Source organism: Anomaloglossus baeobatrachus, chromosome 2, assembly GCF_048569485.1.
Source record: "Anomaloglossus baeobatrachus isolate aAnoBae1 chromosome 2, aAnoBae1.hap1, whole genome shotgun sequence".
NCBI lineage: Eukaryota > Metazoa > Chordata > Amphibia > Anura > Aromobatidae > Anomaloglossus > Anomaloglossus baeobatrachus.
In genome coordinates, this window is record NC_134354.1 from 469806796 (window position 1) to 469829244 (window position 22449).

The following is a 22449-nucleotide window of genomic DNA, read 5'->3' on the forward strand; positions in this document are numbered from 1 at the left end:
CGTGACACCATGAATTTCGGGCTTAGGGCCAGTTGATAATATACAGCTAGCCCTAATCCCATTATTATCCAGCGAGCCACCCGTCACCAGGGCAGCTGGAAGAGTTGGATACAGCACCAAATGATGGCACTTCTATGAAAGCGCCATTTTCTGGGGCGGCTGTTGACTGCAATACACAGCATGGGTGCCCAGAAAGCTTGGGCACCCTGCGCTCAAGATTCCAATCCCCAGCTGCCTAGTTGTACCTGGGTGGACACAAAATTTGGACGAAGCCCACGTCATTTTTTTTTAAAATTATTTCATGAAATTCATGAAATAATTAAAAAAAGGGCTTCCCTATATTTTTGGTTCCCAGCCGGGTACAAATAGGCAGCTGGGGGTTGGGTGCAGCCCATAGCTGCCTGCTGTACCTGGCTAGCATACAAAAATATGACGAAGTCCACGTAATTTTTGGGGAGGGGCAAAAAACTCCTGCATACAGTCCTGGATGGAGTATGCGGAGCCTTGTAGTTCTGCAGCTGCCATCTGCTGTCTGTCTGTATGGAAGAGAGCAGACAGCAGCTGTAGAACTACAAGGCTCAGTATCCTCCATCCAGGACTGTATGCTGGAGGGAGAAAAAGGGGGAGCAGAACTGCAAGGCTCAGCATACTTCATCCACTAGTGTATGCAGGAGAGCAGACAGCAGCTGCAGAACTACAAGGCTCAGCATGCTGCATCCAGGACTGTATGCTGGAGGGAGAGACAGGGGGAGCAGAACTACAAGGCTCAGCATGCTCCATTCACAAGTGTATGCAGGAGAGCAGACAGCAGCTGCAGAACTACAAGGCTCAGCATACTCCATCCAGGACTGTATGCAGGAGTTTTTTGCCCACCAAAAAAATGACGTGAGCATCGCCATATTTTTGTATGCTAGCCAGGTACAGCAGGCAGGTACGGCTGCCCACAACACCCAGCTGCCTATTTGTACCCAACTGGGAGGTAAAAATATAGGGAAGCCCTTTTTTTAATTATTTCATGAATTTCATGAAATAATAAAAAAAAAAAAATGACATGGGCTTTGCCCCATTTTTATGTCCAGCCAGGTACAACTAGGCAGCTGGGGATTGGAATCCGCAGCACAGGTTGGCCCGAGCTTTCTGGGCCCCTCTGCTGCGAATTGCAGTCCGCAGCTGCCCCAGAAAATGGCACTTTCATAGAAGCGCCATCATCTGGCGCTGTATCCAACTCTTCCAGCTGCCCTGGTGATGGGTGGCTCACTGGGTAATAATGGGTTAATACAAGCTTTGTTTTACTAGCTAGTATTAAGTCAGAGATTCTTAATGTCAGGCATGTTGGACCCGGCCATTAAGAATCTCTAATAAAAGGTTAAAAAAAAGACACCACACAGAGAAAAAATACTTTAATAGAAATAAACACAGACACAATTAGAGACTCCATGTTCATTACTCCCTCTCACCCCTCCACGATCCTGGTCTTTTGTCTTCTTTCTTCTTCAACCCATGAAGCTCTGCTACATCAGACAGTACTGCATGGGAGGAAGATGCTGCTGCTCCCGTGCAGTCTAATCACTCAGTGAGGGAGCAGAGGCTGGGGGTTGTAAGCGGTGACGTCACAGCTGGCACCGTTGAAATAGTAATCTGACAGGCGGGTTACTATAGCAACGGTGATCTCCGTTATTCACCAGCTGTGGCATCCAGTCTTTGCATGTGGGCCGACTCTGTAAAGAGCGCCCACATGCAGGAACGGTGAGCCAAGCATGTGCCCTAGCATCTCGCCAGTACACGGAGATGCTCAAATGAGCACCGTGTACTGGAGAGATGCACTGATAGGCCCTAGCATGACGTCTAGCCATGTGACCAATCTGTAGCCAATGAGATAATACACACATGACTGGTCACATGCTATGACGACATCACGGAAGGTCCTATCATCAGTGCTGGTTACTGGGAGTTTGCAGCGATGATCGGAAGGAAAAGCGGAGGGAGACAGAGTGCAGGACGCATCGCGGGGACCTGTACGTGTAATAGCAATATTTATTAACTGTATTTGTACATGTATAATGTGTTTGTATGTGGGTTTTTTTGCCTGCCATTGTTTTCAATGGGGTTCGAAGGTGTACGTCGAACGTTCGTTGAATGTTTGCTGAACTAAGCTGCCGCTCGACGAACCGAACTCGAACACTAGGGGGGTGGCTCAACACTACACAGTATTTGGTGAGTTATACCTCAGTATTTAGTAAGTTATACCTCAGTATTTTGTGAATCATTTTTCAGTATTTTAGTATTTTGTGAATTATACCTCCATATTTGGTGAGTTATACCCAGTATTTGGTGACTTATACCTCAGTATTTGGTAAGTTATACCTCTGTATTTGGTGAGTTTTACCTCAGTATTTGAGTATTTGGTGAGTTATACCTCAGCATTTGAGTGTTTGATTAGTTATACCTCAGTATTTTTTGAATTATACCTCAGTATTTGGTGAGTTATACCTCAGTATGAGTATTTGGTGAGTTATAGCTCAGTATTTTGTGAGTTGTACCTCCGTATTTGGTAAGTTCTACCTCTGTATTTGGTGATTCATACCTTAGTATTTGAGTATTTGGTGAGTTATACCTCAGTATTTGGTGACTTATTCCTCAGTATTTGGTAAGTTATACCTCAGTATTTTGTGAATTATACCTCAGTATTTCAGTATTTTGTGAATTATACCTCCACATTTGTTGAGTTATATCTCAGTATTTGGTGAGTTAAAAATCTGTATTTGGTGAGTTATACCTCAATATTTGATCTTTTGATCAGTTATACCTCAGTATTTGAGTATCTGGTGAGTTATACCTCAGTATTTGGTGAGTTTTTTTACCTCAGTATTTGTAAGCCATAACCATAAGTGGAACAACCAAAGGAAAAGTATAATACTTTACATAAGCATAATTTTGGAAACAACATTTTTTTTTGTTAGGAAGTTAGAAGAGTTCAAAGTTTATCAGTGATTTCTCATTTTTGCATCAAAATTTACAAAAACATTTTTTTAGGGACTCCATCATATTTGAAGAGACTTTGATAGGCCTAGAAGACAGAAAATACCTAAAAGTGACACCATTCTAAAAACTGCACCACCCAAAGTACTCAAAGCCACATTCAAGAAGTTTATTAACCCTTCCGAAGCTTCACATGAAAAAAAGCAATGTGGAATGAAAAAAAAACAAAAAATAAAATTTTACCTAAAAATGTTGCTCTAACCCAAGATTATTCACTTGTAGAAGAAATAACACAACAAAATGGACCCCAAAACTTGTTACCCACTTTCTTATGAACGCGCCGATACCCTTCATGTGGTAAGAAACCTCTGTTTGGACAAATAGGAGGGCTCGGAACAGAAGGAGCAATATTTGAATTTTGGAAAGCAAATTTGGCTGAAGTAGATTGCGGGCACCATGTTGCATTTACAGGTCCGCTAAGGCAGGGTTCCCCAACTCCAGTACTCAAGGCCCACCAACAGTGCATGTTTTCAGGATTTCCTTAGCATTGCACTGCTGTTGGAACCAGCACCTGGGGAGGTATTTACATTAACACCTGTGCAATACTAAGGAAATCCCAAAAATCTGCACTGTTGGTGGGCCTTGAGGACTGGAGTTGGGGAACACTGCGCTAAGGTACCTAAACAGAAGAAACCCCTCACAAGTGATGCCATTTTGGAAACTAGACTCCTCAAGGCTTCTATCTAGGGGTATTGTGAGCATTTTGACCCACAGGTACTTCCCAGATTTTGATAACGCTACGTTGTCATATTGAAAATTTTAATAATTTTCTTAAAAATGTTGCTTTAGCATCAATTTTCTCACTTTTTCAAGAGGTAATTCCAAAAATTTTACCTCAATGTTTGTTACTCACTTTCTTATGAGTACGGTGATGCCTCACATGTGGTCTGAAACCTTTGTTTGGACAAATGGGAGGGCTTGGAACGGAAGGAGCAATATTTGAATTTTGGAAAGGAAATTTGGCTGAAAAAGATTGCGGGCACCATGTCGAATTTGGAGATCCCCTAAAGTACCTAAACAGCAAAGAACTCCCACAAGTGACCCCATTTTGGAAACTAGGCCCCTCAAGGAATTTATCTAGATGTTTGGTGAGTACCCTGAACCCCCAGGTGCTTCACAGAATTTTATCACGTTGAGCCATGAAAATAAAAAAATAAAATTTTAACACAAAATTATTACTTCAACCAGGTAGCTTTTTTTCACAAGGGTAACACAAAAAAGTCACCATGAAATTTATTGTGCAATTTCTCCTGAGTTTGGCGATACCTTATTTGTGGTGGAAATCAACTGTTTGAGCACACAGCAGGGCTCGGAAGAGAAGGAGTGCCATTTGACTGCACAATTGGCTGGAATCAATAGCGGACGCCATGTTGCTTTAGGAGAGCCCCTGACGTGCCTAAACAGTGAAGCTCCTCAACATGTGGCCACATTTTGGAAAATAGACCCCTCAAGAAATTTATCTAGATGTTTGGTAAGTAAACTGAACCCCCAGGTGCTTCACAGAAGTTTATAATGTTGAGCTGTGAAAATAAAAAAACACATTTTTATCACAAAATTGTTACTTCAACCAGGTAGCTTTTTTTTTTACAAGTGTAAAAGGAAGAAATTCAGCATAAAATGTATTGTGCAATTTCTCCTGAGTATGCTGATACCTTATGTGTGATGGAAATCAACTGTTTGAGTGCACAGCAGGGCTCGGAAGGGAAGGAGCGCCATATGACTGCACTATTGGCTGGAATCATTAGCGGACACTATGCTGCATTTGGAAAGCCCCTATGGTGCCTAAACAGTGGAGGTCCCCCATAAGTGACACCATTCTGGAAACAAGACACCTCAAGGCTTTTATCTAGGTGTATAGTGAGCATTTTGAATCCTCAAGCTCAGGTAGCCAGACTGAAAAATTTCATTTTTTTTCACAAAAATGTTGCTTTAGCATTAAATTTCTTACTTTTTCAAGAGGCAACAACAAAAGTGGACCCCACAGGTTGTTTTCCAATGTCTTAATGAGCACATCTGGCCAAAAATCTCTGTTTGGATAAATGGGAGGGCTTGGAATGGAAGGAGCACCATTTGAATTTTGGAAAAGTTTAAATAAATTGCGGGCACCATGTCACATTTGCAGGGCCCCTTTGGTACCTGTAAAGCAGAAACCCCCCACAAGTGACCCCATTTTGGAAACTGGACAACTCAAGGATTTTACTCAGGAGTATAGTAAGCATTTTGAATCCACAGGTACATCACAAAAATGTTGCTGTAGCAACAAATTTCTCACTTTTATGCTTTGTGGCCATTATCCAGAGACACGGCGTCTAGTACACAGTGTCAGCCTTCCTGCAGAGATGGGAGTGTTGTCCACGGGAGAACGCAGCTGCCCATGCCCACGATTTGGGTTCAGGCTGCTGTAGACTTTAGTTCTATTCTACCTGCAGAGAGCACTCTTGTCTCCACAGCATAAATTGACATGCTGAGGCTCGGGAAGCTGCACCACAGGTCGGTTTATGCTGCGGAGAAAAGAAGCACAGTGGGCATGGGATTTCCAAAAATCCTTCTACTGTGCTTCTACTGCACAACGCAGCGTTATGGACGCAGGGAAAACATTCTGCGCCCAAAACGCTGCAAACCCTGATTGTGGGCACATAGCCTAAAATGGATGCTACAATGGATGAATGGATAGATGTCAAGCATATATATAACGTCCCACCCCCTGCATATTCTAAGCTGGCGCCCTTTAGTGCCACTAAAGGGTGCCTATCCTTGTATTTAGCCCCCCAAAAAATAATAATTAAAATAAATGACGTTGGGTCCCCCCCTATTTTTGATAGCCGGCTAGGGTAAAGCAGATGGCTGTAGCCTGCAAACCACAGCTGACAGCTCCACCTTGGCTGGTGATCAATTTGGAGGGCTCCCCAGGCTGTTTTCTTTTTTTAAAAAAAGCAAAAAAAAAAACAAACGTGGGGTCCCCCCCAAATTAGATCACCAGCTAAGGTGAAGCTGACAGGTGGGGTCTGGTATTCTCAGGGTGGGAAGAGCCAAGGTTATTGGACTCTTCCCAGCCTAAAAATAGCAGGCCGCAGCCGCCCCAGAAGTGGCGCATCTATTAGATGCGCCAATCCTGGTGCTTCACCCCAACTCATCCCGTTGCCCTGGTGCGGTGGCAAACGGGGTAATACATGGGGTTGATACGAGATGTGTAATGTCACCTGACATCAAGCCCAGTAGTTGGTGATGTCATGGCGTCTATCAGATACCCGACATAACTAATTGACAGTAATAAAAAAAAAAAAATGACAACAAAAAAAAAAAATTATTTGAAAAAACACTCCCCAAAACATTCCCTTTGTCAATAATTTATTGAAAAGAGAAAAAAAAATCGGGTCCGCTGTAATCCATTTTGGAAGTCTCACGACGATTCTGGACCTTCTAGAATATGGGGGGTACGCTCAGGGAACGTATCCCCCATTTTCTAGGCATGCACACCCTCCATGTGAGGAGTGTGGGTGCAAAAAGTCTGCACCCACACTCCCCGGGTCACAGCAGCAGAGTGCCGAGCAGCCAGCACAGCTCTCTGAACACAGGAAGCTGGCTGTCAGCTGCTCTGCACACATGTGACCAACGCTACAGAAGAAGAGGAAGGATCATGGGGATCGCCGAGGCTAAGGGGGTAAACTAGCAGGGCCTGGGGAGGAGTTTTCTGTCGCATGTGTCCTGGTATATGCGACAGAAATCAGAGGGAGAGGTGAATGCGGGTGGCGCGCTGCTGTGCGCGCCGGTGTGCGCGTCGCTATCTTGGATTATGGAGGGGGTGTGTCGGGGGGCACTTTGGCGACACCGGGGGACCGGAGAGGACCGGGGAGGAGATTTATCTCCAAGCTGACATGTTTGATCATGCCAGATGGGAGATAAATCATTTTTTACCGGCGCTGTCATTTACTGTAACGTGATCATCGGTATACAGTGTATACCAGTGATCCCATGAGCGGGAACCGGAAAAAAACGGCCTGAATCATGATCTCCAGGGTCTCAGCTACCCCTGGTAGCTGAAACCCTGGAGATTTTCCGTCGTTGGGGGGTGCTACAAGCTTTTATTGGCATGACGTCTCAAAGCGTCGGTACAGAACAAGTACCCTGTTTTTCCAACATCTTGAGCCGTTAGGCCGTCGTTATGGGATTAAATCATGGTTTTGTGTTTAATGTATTTTTTGACAATTTCAGGCAATGTTTTTTTCCACATCACAATCTTGCAATTTTCACATTAGCCACTAGGGCTATCCTAGATACTTCCTAGAATTTGAGGAAAGATCAGAAGCAATGACAGATGACAGCTCTATACACAGCTGATAACACAGGAAACAAACAGATCCCAGGGAGAGGAGTTCCCCCCCCTCTCCCTGGGATCTGTTTGTCTGGGCTCCTGCCACTGGCATCTGCACGACTGCACTTTACTGGTGGGTACTTATACTTATTAGTGGGTATTATGCCCTGTGATTTAGGCTATCCATGTATCTGATACTTTAAGATTATTCTGACATGCAGGCATCCCACTATGGGAATATATGCACTGACACTTTAATGTAGCATTCTGCCTTTATATCTTTTACTCCACTGATATCTATTATTTTTATGTACCCACTTTATCTCATTTGAACTATGCAGTATACGTGCCCGTACCCAGCTCCCATGTTTGTATGTTTTTAATCACTTAAACGTTTTCTGCATATTCACTTGAACCCCCTTTGTTCCCCTTTTCGTGTTAAATAAAATTTTGCACTATTTATTCCTCTTTTCTCCTGTTTATTATACTGTACGTTTGTATGGAATTTGTGCTTGCGGCATGTGACCCATGGGTGGTACCTTGACCGCAGTTATGACCAGTATGGTATCATGGAGTTCTTCTAACTTAATTCTGCTCTCTGACTAGTCTCCTGCCTGCTGTTTTTGTACATCGCTGCCATCTCCGGTTTTAGACCTTAGTGTGATTCCTGAATATGCTCTTGTCTTCCAATTTTGTCCCTTTTCTGTATCTCCTGGTTTGACCCTGCCTGAAGACTACTCTTCTTGAGATTGCAGCCTTCCACAGGTAGCGATCTCCGGGGATTGGTAGCAGCGGCGGACTGGAGTACCTGGGGCCCACCAGGAAAAATCAATCTTACCTGGGGCCCACCAGCACCATGCAGTTACCGTACTGTATATAGCAGGGGTGGGATTCAAATTTTTAACAGGTTCTCTGTAACCCCGCCCATTTGAAAACCACACCCATTCTATAACCACACCCATTCTGTTAGCCACACCCATTTTCACGCAATTTCCTCAACCAAAAAATACAAGTAATTTAAAGTAAAAACTCCTTCCCCTTCCTCTCCTATCTAGCACCAGTTGTTCCAGTCACTGTCAGTCATATTGTATTAAATGATTTTTCTACAGTTTTTAAAAATTATTACTAAAGGAGCCCTGCTAAAACTGGAAAGGACGACCTTCAGATCTCATCCCATTATGGCCTCTTTCCCCTGCAGATCTCATCCCATTATGGCCTCTTTTCCCCTGCAGATCCCATTCCATTATGGCCTCTTTTCCCCTGCAGATCTCATGCCATTATGGCCTCTTTTTCCCTGCAGATCTCATCCCATTATGGCCTCTTTTTCCCTGCAGATCTCATCCCATTATGGCCTCTTTTCCCCTGCAGATCTCATCCCATTATGGCCTCTTTCCTCCTGCTGATCCCATCCTCTTATGGCCTCTTTCCCCTGCAGATCTCATCCCATTATGGCCTCTTTCCTCCCGCTGATCCCATCCCATTATGGCTTCTTTCCCTTGCAGATCCCATCCCATTATGGCCTCTTTCCCCCTGCAGATCCCATCCCATTATGGCCTCTTTCCCTTGCAGATCCCATCCCATTATGGCCTCTTTTCCCCTGCAGATCTCATCCCATTATGGCCTCATTCCCTTGCAGATCCCATCCCATTATGGCCTCTTTTCCCCTGCAGATCTCATCCCATTATGGCCTTTATCCCTTGCAGATCCCATCCCATTATGGCCTCTTACCTTGCAGATCCCATCCCATTATGGCCTCTTTCCCCTGTAGATCCCATCCCCTTATGGCCTCTTTCCCCAGCAGATCCCATCCCATTATGGCCTCTTTACCCAGCAGATCACATCCCATGTGCTCCTTTTTCCATATAGCTCCCATCTTATGTGGCCCCTCTCCCCATATAGCTGCCATCTTAATGCGGCTCCTCTCCCCATATAGCCACATATAGCTGCCATCTTAATGCGGTTCCTCTCCCCATATAGCCACATGTAGCTGCCATCTTATGTGGCCCCTCTCCCCATATAGCCACATATAGCTAACCTCTTAATGTGGTCCCTCTCCCCATATAGCCACATATAGCTGCCATCTTAATGTGGCCCCTCTCCCCATATAGCCGCATATAGCTCCCATCTTATTTGGCCTCTCCCCATATAGCCACATATAGCTGTCATCTTAATGTGGCCCCTCTCCCCATATAGCAACATATAGCTGCCATCTTATGTGGCCCCTCTCCCTGCATCTTTGGCTTACTGAGCGCTTACCTGCTCCAAGCACCGGTGGCCTCTCCTCTGTCTTCCATCCTCCGCGGCTCTCTGCACACTAAGGGTATGTGCGCACTAGGTGTTTTTTTCACACTGCGTTTTTTGTGCGTTTTTGGCTGCGTTTTTGCTCACTGATTTTTTATGCGTTTTTTTATCAGTGAACAATGCCATTAAAGATTGTTGAAAAAAAAGGTCTGATGTCATTTCCTTCTTCAATATGTTCTTCATTCTCCACTAGTGTATGCAGGAGAGCAGACAGCAGCTGCAGAACCACAAGGCTCAGCATGCTCCATCCAGGACTGTATGCAGGAGTTTTTTGCCCTCCAAAAAAATGACGTGGGCTTCGCCATATTTTTGTATGCTAGCCAGGTACAGCAGGAAGCTATGGGCTGCCCCCAACCCCTAGCTGCCTATTTGTACCCGGCTGGGAACCAAAAATATAGAGAAGCCCTTTTTTTTTTTATTTCATTAAATAATTAAAAAAAAAATGACGTAGGCTTCGCCCAATTTTTGAGTCCAGCCAGGTACAACTAGGCGGCTGGGGATTGGAATCCCCAGTGCAGGGTGCCCAAGCTTTCTGGGCACCCCCTCTGCGAATTGCAGTCCGCAGCCACCCCAGAAAATGGCGCTTTCATAGAAGCGCCATCTTCCGGCGCTGTATCCAACTCTTCCAGCTGCCCTGATGTCAGGTGGCTCGCTGGGTAATAATGGGGTTAGGGCTAGCTGTATATTATCAAGTGGCCCTAAGCCCAAAATTCATGATGTCACGCCAATATTAGACATGGCCACCATGAATTTCTAGTAAAGATAAAATAAAAACACAACACACAGAAAAATATTTTTATTAGAAATAAAACACAAGACACTTAGTGACTCCATCTTTATTGAAATAAAGAACGCCCTCCTCCGCAGTAATCCTGGGTCAAGGGTCCCGCGCTGTCAAATCCGGATCTAATATCCTCTGATCGGTTTGCTGGAAGACAAAGTGATCAGATGATGTGTCAGGATCAAGGATGTGAATTCCATTACACAGCAGCTGATTGTAGAAAAGCCGTTTATACAATCAGCTGATGCATCAGTGCAAAAAAAAATACACACTTCAGTGCAGACTCCTGTCAGACCGATCAATGCAGGACCCGGCGGTAATCAGCTGATGAAGTCTCCTGACGGCATCAGCTGATAGTTTAGCCGGCCAGGTAGTAAAAAGCCGGCGTCACCGCTGTCACTGCCACTGTCAGCTGATTCCGTCAGGTGACCGCATCAGGTGATCAGCGGCAGGTCCTGCAGCTATCGGAGGTGTCCCGGCCGTCTGCACACACCCGGAGCAGGGGTGGTGGTACTGGGAGAGGAGCTGGCAGCGGACATGGCACCGGGAGGCTGCACACAGGTGAGTATGACATTTTTTTCTCTACTTACTGCTCATTTATATTTTGTGATAAATATTAAGTCAATATACTGCTTTCTATTAAGATATGAGCTCTTGCCAGCAACTTTTAAATGCATACGAATATCTCAGCTGCAAAGGTCTGCCTACCAGCTGCTCACCATGTGAACAGTTATCTTATTGCCTTCTTCATGCTCTCCAAGACTGTCATACATATTCCTTGCCCTATGAATTGTTCATTAATAAAAATAATAATAATAATAATAATAATAATAATAATAATAATAATAATGATATGTCATTTTTCTTGAGCTGTATGAAGTCGTTATTGATTGATAATTAAAACACCACTCCAGCAGGTCATTTTTCAGAGCTGGAGTGGCAGTTGAAATATAAGTCTCCTGCCACCTTCCGGCATCTTCACCTTTCACAGGCGCCGCTTCAGTCCTGGGCGCCATCTTTTGACAGTAACTTCTGAATGTCCAGAAGTCAGAAACTACGTCACAGGCTCTCAATCAATCTGTATGAGAGCCAAAACGAGGCGTTATAGAGTTGTATCGAGTTGTGACTTTAGATGCACTTCATAAAACACTGGAGTGTGCTGGCAGGTAACAAATCACTGATACTGTCCGGAGCAGCGGCGATAGAAGATGAAACCGCCGGAAAATGAATATATGACATGGAGAAGGGGGCTTAAACTTAAAGAAGCACTCTAGCGGTACAAAAAAAACCCCGCTGGACTGGCGCTTTAAGGACTTTATGTGAATAACTGAAGTAGAACATATTTCAACAAAGTAAAATTATATAATGTTCTGCTAAGTTATTATTTTTGTTTTACTTATTTGTTTGATGCGAATATGAATATTAATTAACATGTTATGGTTTCAGTACTATAACCAATTATTCATGTGGTTCATGAAGAACTGTGCCTTTTGGATATTGTTCCAAAACTATCAATCCTAAAACAGAGACATTTTAACCATGTGACATCTTTGCCTTTCCTTATCTCTAACATCTCTATGATTGGTTATTTACAACTTGAATTAGTACATTGATTATGTAAATATTATAAAGCAGTGACCTACTTGAATGGTCTGATCCGTATACACTGGACAGTCATAAATACCAACACCATCCTCCTTAGGTTTGATATTCCCAAGACATATAGGATTTATTATGACATATGGTAATGGATGTCTCCTATCCCTGGAGCAGATTGAAGAACACATAGTTAACAGTTTTACTTAACATTTATTATGATTATTAAAGTACATTGGTTAAAATGTTATTATTTTGTTAATGTTATATAAGTAGGACACATTCACACATCCATGTGTCATGGTCTGAGTATAGGCCGTGATTCAAGAACTAGCCATAGGTCCCTTTACCCAAACTTGACAGCTGCATAGGAATATACTGTATGATGCTGTCAAGTTCGGGTCAAGAGACATGTGGCCTGCCTGCGAATCATGGCCTATACTCCTACTCGTCCCATGACCCAAGGATATTTCAATGCAGCCTTAAATTGTATAGAGATAATTTCACAGGGAATAATATTTCTGCTTGTGATAATAAAATTATGAGAATAAACTATGAAAGTTAGTACTGTATTCTAGACAATTAACTAATGTTAATGGAATTTGTTAGAGGTTTATGTAAAATATAAGAGAGGCATTACATACACAATGATAAATTAAAATTCAAGGTGACAGCAAAAAAATAACTAGTTTGAGGGAGTATTATGCTAGTGGTTGCGGACCCACTGCACTATGGGCATGGCTAACTCTGAAGGGGTGTAACTAAGTGTCTGCTGGTTCATCAAAAGAGCTTCTGATGGGGAGGATCAAATACAGGTACCAATCTAGGGCAGTCTCCGGCACTTTAGCAGCTGACCCAAAGGTCAGGGACACAGTTGTTGGAGATCAGGCAGAACAGAGTGGGTAGTGGAGGCTGTCTGGATGGAGTTCATTCAGGAGAGAGACTGGACAAACAGGAACAGGAGACTGGCAGGATGGGTACAGGTGCAAGATACAAGCAGTATTGGTTCAGGATCAGGATACTGGCAGGATGGATTCAGGTACAGGAAAACTGGTAGGAAGAAGACTGGCGTACTGACAGGATCAGAGTAACCAGGAACCTAAATGTTCAACCACCTCCCTACAGGGGAAGGTGCCCTAAATATCCAGTGATTCCTAGTCATGGGTTGAGGAACACTTCAGAGTGAATGCGCTGCCCCCTTTAAGAGATGAGAAATGAATGCATACCCTGAGAGTATTGCCAGGAGCCCAGTGCCACTTGCACAGGCCTTAGAGTGTGGAGACAGGAGAAAGAGCAAGGAATGAGCAGGGTGGTGGCTGCGGTGAGCATGTCGGCATCCCTGCTGAGTGAAAAAAGAGGGACAGTGCAGTGACATTGGAGTTACAGTGCCCGTCTCCTTACGCCGCCTCCTCTTTAGATCCAACAGGAATTTCTTCAGGAGAAGAGCAGAGTGAATCTTCTCCTTGGGTTCCCACAAGCCCTCTTCAGGACCAAATCCCATTCAGTCCACCTGGAAAAGGAGTTTTCCTTTAACATACTTCATGGCCAGGATGTTCTTTACCTAAAACATCTCTTCAGAGCAGACAGGCATAGGCATGGAGCAAGGATCCCTGGAAAAGAGGCTCATGATGACTGGTTTGAGGACGGATACATTTAAAGAGTTGGGTATGGGTAAATAAGCACAAAGCTTCAATTTGAAGGACACGGCGTTGATCTGACTGATGACTTTGATGGGACTAATGAAGCATGGACGCAACTTATAAGATGGAGTCTTGAGACACATATATATACATACATTTTGAGGAGAACCATAAATTGTCCCCAGGACAGAAATGTGGTGAATCTCTGCGCCTCATGTATGCATGTTCCTTCATCTGCTTGGACAATTTCTTAAGTGTGGTTTTAGTGTGCTCCCAGATTTTAAAGAAATCCCTAGAGAGAGCATTGGCTGCTGGGATACCACAAGTAGTTGACACTGAATGCGAAGTTTTAAGCTGTTGACCATAGACAAATAAAATAGATGACTTTGCATGATTATTGAATGAGAATTCCACCCAGGGAAATGGCTTGGGCCAGTCATCATAGTGCACATGTATGAAATGGTGTAGAAAAATTGTTAGAACCTGGTTGGCTTGCTCTACTTTGCCATTGCACTGTCAATGGCAAGAAGATGAAAAGCACAAAGACACATCCAAAAGCTGATGTAGCTCTCCAGAATCTAGACATGAACTGAACCACCTGATCAGACACAATGTGAAGAGCACAACCGTGGAAACTAAAAATGTGCTGGATGAACTCTCTTGCCAGCATGGGGGCTGAAGGAAGACCAGTCAATTGGACAAAGTAAACCACTCTTCGAAAAGTAGTCCACCACCACTCAGATGACAGAGCAACCAGAGGACACATATCCGTAATAAAGTCCACAGCTATATACAGCCAGGCAGCCAAAGGAACGCAAAGTGGTAGAAGCAATCCAGATGGCCGTTGTTTGGGAGTCTTTTTCCAGGTGCAAGAAGAGCAAGCAGAAACAAACTCCAGAATGTCATTCCACATGGCTGGTCACCAGTAGTGTCGATAGATGAGCTGAATGGTCTTTTCAGACCAGCATGGCCAGCTACTTTAGAAGAGTGACCCCACATAGTAACATAATAACATAATAACATAGTTTCTGAGGCTGAAGGAAGACCTTATGTCCATCTAGTTCAGCCTATTTTAGTGCCGCTGTTCTCCAATGTTGAACCTGTGGAAGACAAAAACCCACAGAGTAGAAGCCAGTTTTCTTCATAGGGAAAAAAATTATATCCCGACTCCTAAGCTGAGTCAACTATCTACCTGTAATATTATGCTATTTATAACCTTCTATACTTTTGCTATCAAGAAAAGCATCCATTCCTCTCTTAAATTCATTCAGTGAGTTGGCCATCACCACTTCCTCAGGAAGAGAGTTCCAGAGCCTTACTGCTCTTACTATGAAAAACCCTCTTCTACGCTGATGCAGAAATTTTATTTCCTCCAAACGAAGAGAATGCCCCCTTGTTCTTGTCATAGTCATTGGTACAAACAGATCATGGGAGAGATCTCTGTATGGCCCTCTGATATATTTGTACATATTTATTAGATCTCCCCGGGAGCCGCGCACACTGCTTAGCGCTGGCTCCCTGCACTCCTAGCTACAGTACACATCGGGTTAATTACCCGATGTGTACTGCAGCTACATGTGCAGAGAGAAGGGAGCCGCGCATACCGCTTAGCGCTGGCTCCCTGCACTCCTAGCTACAGTACACATCGGGTTAATTACCCGATGTGTACAGCAGCTACATGTGCAGAGAGCAGGGAGCCGGCACTGGCAGCGAGAGCGGCGGACGCTAGTAACGAAGGTAAATATTGGGTAACCAGGGAAAGGTCTTCCCTTGGTTACCTGATGTTTACCCTGGTTACAGCTTACCGCAGCTGTCAGATGCCGGCTACTGCTCCCTGCTCGCTTCATTTCGTCGTTCTCTCACTGTCACACACAGCGATGTGTGCGTAACAGCGGGAGAGCGACGACCAAAAAATGAAGCTGGACATTCAGCAACAATCGGCGACCTCACAGCAGGGGCCAGGTCATTGCTGGATGTCATACACAGCGACAGCGACGTGACGTCACTGCAACATCACAGAAAATGGTGACGTAGCAGCGACGTCGTTGTCGTCGTCGCTGTGTGTGACACCACCCTAAGTCTTCTCTTTTCTAGAGTAAATAGACCTATCTAGAGTAAATAGACAAAATTTGCTTCCTATCAGACTCTGATATAAAGGTCTTCCCTGGAGGAATTTCAGACAAGCTAACTAGGGCCAAAGTAATCAACTTGAAAGGCTTGATGAAATGTTGGGGTTGCTCTTCTTGCTCGTAGTGCTTAAAAGACCTAGAGAGGGCATCCGTCTTGACGTTTCTATATACAGAACAGAAATTAGAATGAAGTCGAAGCGGGCAAAAAACAGCGACCGTCTAGCCTGCCGTGAATTCAGCCTTTGTGAGGACTGTCAAGTTCTTATAATTGGTGTACATATTAACTGAATAAGTAGCCTCCTCAAGCAGGTAACACCAATCCTCCAATGCCATTTTAATTGCCAACAAATCTCCAACAGAATAGTTGCACTCTGGGTCAGAGAAAGCTTTGGAGAAGAAGTCACAGGTTAAAATTTGACTGGAGGAAGATTTTTGGGTGAGAACCGCCCCTTCCCCGGAAGACAAAGCAACCACCTCCAGGAAGAACTATTTATTGACCTCTGGGCCTAGGTAGCATGGGAGCAGGGGAAAAGCTTGTTTCAGGGAGAGAAATGCAGATTCTGCCTCTGGAGTCCAAAACCTCGGATTTGCACCCTTGAGGATCATAGCAGAAATTGGAGTGGTCTGAGAAATGAGGAATGAACTGGCGATAATAATTAGAAAATCCTAAAAATTATTGATTTATCTTAATGCCAACAGGATGATGTAATTTAAGAATTGAGAACAACTTCTCAGAATCCACTTGTAGTCCAGTGTCCGAGATAATAGAACCCAGGAAGGGAACAGAGGACTGTTGAATGATGCATTTCTCAAAGTTGAAATATACATGATTCTCCCTAAGTATTTGCAAGACCAACCAAAAGACAAATCTGAAGAGAAAACCAGAATATCATCTCGATATACCACCACACAAGAATAGGAGAGATTGTGAATCGGTTGAGACCCCTGTAATCAATGCAAGGCTATAGAGTTCCATCTTTTTTTATTCACAAAGAAGAAGCCAACTCCTGCCGTAGAGGGAAGACTTATGGATGAACCCTCTTGCAGATTCTCCTTGATGTAGTCTGATGACATGACTTAGGTCTCTATCTGAGAAAGAGGGTAGATACGGCCTCGGGGAAGCAAGGATCCTGGAAGCAAGTCTAAGGGACAATTGTATAGCCTATGTGGAGTCAACATCTCTGCTTCTTTTTATTGAAGACATCAGAGTAAGAAAAGTAAGCTGGAGGCCGGCCACGTAAGTTAGATGGTGTTACCAGTGGCCAGGCTAACCATACAGGTATGAGATTCAAATTCCAAAAAGACAAAAAATAGAAGTAGCACTCACCGTCCTTGTGAATGAAAGTTTTTTTCTTTATTTATAAATTCATCTAAAAAACATTGATAAATTCATCTAAAAAACATGAATACAGGGAGTATCTGGAAAATCCCGGAAGACGGCCATTTCGTGTGACTAAACAAACTCCAACAGGTCCCTCAATAAATTTAATTACTCCCCAAAGTTTAGCACCTGTAGTGGTGAAGAGTTTATGGGGATGTTTCATCACCATTGATTGCTTGTATGTGAGTAGTGCCGGATTTCTTGCTGCTTGGACTTGATACAGGGATGAGAAATTTCTCATGTCAAGACTGTCTTAAATGAAGCGCCTTTCTGGATCTTTAGTCTAAGATGGGTTTGTGAAGTACGTAGCCAAGGTACACCCAGAAGAGAGTGAGACAGGAATGAAGCACAAAAAAGAACTTTTCTCAGAATGCAGAATTCCTACGTGAAGCTCCACCAGCTCCATAACAAAAATTACCACCTCAGATAAGGCCCTTCCATGAAATGATAACACCAGCAAATGACTCTGGAGATATCGAACTGGAATCTGATACTGACCCACCACAGCTTGCTGCAGGGAATTTCCTGCCGATCTGGAATCCAGAAAAGCTATTTCAATGAACTAGGTACTCAACAAAGGAAAGGCCCTAGGCTTGGGAATTTACCCACTTCATGGGACAGGAATGGATGAGATGTTCTGTGCTACCGCAAAAGAATCACAGTTCCTTGACTCAACAGTGTTCCTGTCATTGTTTGGAGAGCTTCACATGGCCGACCTGCATCGTTTCAAGAGTGGTAGTGGACGCAGGAGGTTGGAAAGTGAGAGGCATCTGGAGGGATGGAGCCAGATAGACCAGTCTCTTTTCACGCATCCCGTCTGTGGTCCATTCCTGGAATCTAAGATTTATTTTTGTAGCTAAGGAGATTCGATCATCATGGGTAGCGGGAATGTCACAACCAGCTACTTCATCCTTGATCATCTTGGACAGACCCTCCCAGAAAGGAGCTACTAGCGTTTCACAAGACTACACTAACACTACACTAACACTAGTGTGACATCCTAATTTTGAGGAAAGGGTGGGGAAATGAACTGCATATTGTACTACAGTCTGACTAACCTGAGAAGGGAGCAAACTGCAGAGGAGACATGACCTGGCTCATCGAATACCTTGTGGAAAGCCCCCAGAAAGGCCCGCCAGTCCGATACGACAAGATCTCCTCTCTCCCATAGGGGATTGAGCTAGGCAAGAGCGTTTCCTCTAAAGTGGGACATGAAGAAAGCCACTTTGGCCTCGTAAGAGGTAACTGGTAATACAGCAGTTCAAAGTGCAGCGTGCACTGATTGATGAAGCCTTGGCATAGTTTCGCGTCACTGTCAAATGTTGGTGGAGCAGATATACGTACTCCTGTACTTCCAACTCCAGGTGGGAGGGTTGCAGGCTGGGTATTCACAGCCGAAGTTGCTGCAGCATGGGCTGGTGTAGAAGAAGCTGCCAGTGAAAGATCATTAACCGGTGCCAGAGCAATCACCAACCACAGGAAGGTCAGGATTTGATCCTGTTGTTCACATTGGGGGGTCATCTCCTGAAACAATTCTGAGAGCGGAGAGGTATGGGAATCAGCAGGTTCCATGGACTGAGCAAACTGAGGACTAAACTGGACTGCGAGTAGACATCAGGGAACACTCCAGTACAGCCCCCGGTACTACAGCAGCTAACGCAAGGGTCAGGGATGCAGGTATGGAGGGCAGACAGGACAGAGCAGATAGCAGAGGCTGAATGGATGGAGTAAGTTCAGGAGACAGGTTAGATGGACAGGCACAGGAGACTACCAGGATGGGTATAGGTGCAGGATACAAGCAGGATGGATCCAGGTACAGGATACTGGCAGGGCAGATTCAGGTACAGAATACTGGCAGGATGGACTGGCACAGGTTACAGGCTAGACGGGTTCAGAAACAGGTTACTGGAAAGAAACAGACTGGCATACTGCCAGGATCAGAGTAACCAGAAACCTAAACGCTCAGGCACGTCCCTACAGGAAATGGTGCCGTAAATACTCAGTGCCTCCCAACCATAGGCTGGGGAACTCTTCAGAGTGCATGTCCTGCCCCTTTAAGAAATGGAAAGTGAGCACCCTAAGTATGTTACCAGAAGACCTGCATGACATGTGTAAGCCCTGGAGCACATAGACGGGAGAAAGAGGAAGGGAATGAGTAGGGCAGTGGCGGCAGTAAGTATGTCAGCATCCCTGCTAGGTGGAGGTAGTGGTATAATGCAGGTATGCCAGCATCAAACACAGACTGAGGAATTATGAATTATTCTAGGGTCACACAAGTGGTGGAGCCTATGTTAGGCTTGAGTTCCATCATTTATTCCGGAATAAAAAAACGCTATTTTGGGGGTGGGGGGGTTGGGGGGGATTTCAGTTAAAACTAATAGAAACCAAATTAACCCTTTTATAGTTAATAAAGTAAATCTGCAGTCATTTGTGTTTGTCACAGGACAAATCTGTTTCTTTTAGGAGTTAGATGGAGCATGGGCTGAAGCAAACAGGGTTCAGTCATACAATTATAATGCAGAGACATAGTTAGATAAAGAACCTAAAGAACCAAATTCCTTTCATGCATAGGTAAAGCAGAAAAAATTGGAGATGTAGGTACAGAAGTATGTGCAGTGGTAGCAGGTAAAAACAAGGCAGTTGACACTTGAAAGGATTAAGGCAGCAAAAAGTTCCATAACCTGAGTAAACTGTAAGCACTACCAACTGGAGACAAAGACCCACTTGGTCACTAATGTATTTGGCTTAGAACTAGTGATGGGCAGACTCACAGATACCCGGGATCAATGGTTCTAGCCAGGTTTAAAAAAAAAACCAAAAAAAAAAAAACGGTTCCAGTCTGGAATTGATCCTGGATATCTGACCAGATCCCAGTCCCCATATAAGTCTATGGGGACCAGAATTCAGTGCTTTAAAATGGTTGTAGAAGGGATAGAGGGATTGGAGCAGGCACGTTATACTTACCAGTCTTCAACGTGGCTGCAACTGCTTCCCAGCCACTCACCTTACTTCTGGGGCATCTCATTTTCACTCATACATTTTCACATTCGGCAGTCCCAACATCTGTGATTGCTTGCAGTCAGACGTACCCCCAATCTGTGTGACTGCGTGTCTGACACCTTGCAATCACAGACACTGTCTGCGGTTCTATCGTGGTGTAAAAATAAAGAAATAAATGAAAAAAATTGGGTCCCCGCATACTATGAAACCAAGAACAGATAAAACATGGCTACAGACTGCAGCCCCCAGACGTGCGCTTATCTTGGCTATGTATCAAAATAAGAGGAACCACATACAATTTTTTTTAAAAAAATTTATATAAATAATTTTTAAAAAAACGCGTGCGATTCCCCCCAATTTTTATACCCAGCCATGATAAAGCCGACAGCTGGGGGCGGGTATTCTCAGGGTGGAGACGCCCATGGTTATTGGCCCCCTCAGCTTAAAAATAGCAGCCTGAAGCCACCCAGAATTGTCGCATCCATTAGATGCCTCAGTCCCAGGACTTTACCCGACTCTTCCTGATTGCCCTGGTGCTGTGGCAATCGGGGAAATAAGCTCACAGCTGCCATTAAGCCCTAGATTAGTAATGGGAGGTGACTATGAGACCCCCCCATTACTAATTTGTAAGTGAAAAGAAATAAACACAAACACGAAAAAAACAGTATTTGAAATAAAAAACAAAAAACACCCTCTTTCACCAATTTATTTACCTCAAAAATACCCAGGTCCGACGTAATTCACATGAGGTCCCATGACAATCCCAGCTCTGCTACATCTGAAGTGACAATAAACAGGCATAGAACAATGACTGCCTACTGTGGACTTCAGACAGAGTATGAGCTGTAGCGATGAGGTAACGTCACTCGGGTTTTTTGCGTTCACAGCTGGAGGGTCCATCAGTCCTCCTCCTGTGATTGTAGGTAACCTAACCTCAGGTGACCTTAGTAAATACAATGACCTAACCTCAGATGAAGTCATTGAGTTTATAGACCTGCATCTCCTGGCAGAAAACCACATTATTTTTGTCAAGAGATGCAGATTTGGGGCTGAAATGTATACACCATATTCCTGAATCCCGGCAAAAAACTCTAATCACTACCACATCATACCGCCTGCAGTTTTGATGCATTTTTTTTTGTTTTTTTTGCCAGGAGGTGTAGATTGGGTGCATGAATAAGGAGTAAAAATTTCATCACCAAATTTGCATCTCTTGGCCCAAAAATGCAAAAAAAAAAAAAAAAAAAAGTTTTGACGCCGTTTTGGTGTAGTTTTCTGCCAGGAGGTGTAAATTTGGTGCTGAAATGTCTGCACCAGATTTCTGCACTAAATTTGCACCTCCTGGTAGAAAACCACACCGAAACCTCCCAACCATTTTCTTGCATTTTTGGGCCAAGAGATGACAATTTGGTGATGAAATGTTTACACCTTATTCCTGCACCCAATCTACACCTCCTGGAAAAGAACCGCATCCCTTCCGCATCATACCGCATCTGGTAGTGATGCGTTTTCACCAGGAGGTATGGATTGGGTGCAGGAATATGGTGTAGAAATTTTAGCACCAAATCTGCATCTCTTGGCAAAAATGTTGTTTTCTGCTATGAGATGCAGGTCTGTGAACTCAGTGACCTCCCAAGAGGTGAGGTCACTCAGTTCAATGAGGTCACCTGAAGTTAGGTTACCTGAGATCACAGGTGAAGGACTGTGGGAACCTCAAAGTGTAACTGCAAAGAGCCTGAGTGATGTCACCGCTCATTGCTAAGGCTCATTCTCTGCCTGAAGCTCACAGCAGGCGCTCATGTTCTATGGCTGTGTGCTGTGCCCTCACATGTAGCAGAGCTGGTATCGTCATGGGACCTTGTGTGGATTACATAGGACCTGGGTGTTTTGGGGGTTAATAAATTAGTGAAAGAGGGTGTTTTTTATTTTATTTCAAATAAATTATTTTCTCGGTGTTTGTATTTATTTCTTTTCACAAACAGGTTAGTAATGGGGGGTCTCGTAGATGCCTTCTATTACTAATCTAGGGCTTAGTGGCAGCCATTAACCCCTTATTACCCCAAGTGCCATCACATCAAGGCAATTGGGATGAGCCATGTAAAGTTCCGAGACGGTCGCACCTAATGGATGTGACAATCCTGGGTGGCTGCACAATGCTATTTTTAGTCTGAGAGGCCCAATTACCATGGGTTTCCATAGCCTGAGAATACCAGCCTCCAGCTTTCAGGCTTTATTATGGCTTGGTATCGAAATTAAGGGGGACCATACAG

At 44.2% G+C, this 22449-nt stretch overlaps 1 protein-coding gene across 1 annotated transcript in view; it reads right to left on the reverse strand.

Annotated features, from left to right (window-relative positions):
• The window catches only part of LOC142291659 (uncharacterized), a 1021181-nt gene that overhangs the window by 47416 nt on the left and 951316 nt on the right, over positions 1-22449 (reverse strand). The window contains exon 102 of the mRNA XM_075336344.1: positions 12077-12197. Coding sequence (XP_075192459.1) covers positions 12077-12197 — 121 coding nt within the window. The remainder of the gene's footprint in view (positions 1-12076; positions 12198-22449) is intronic.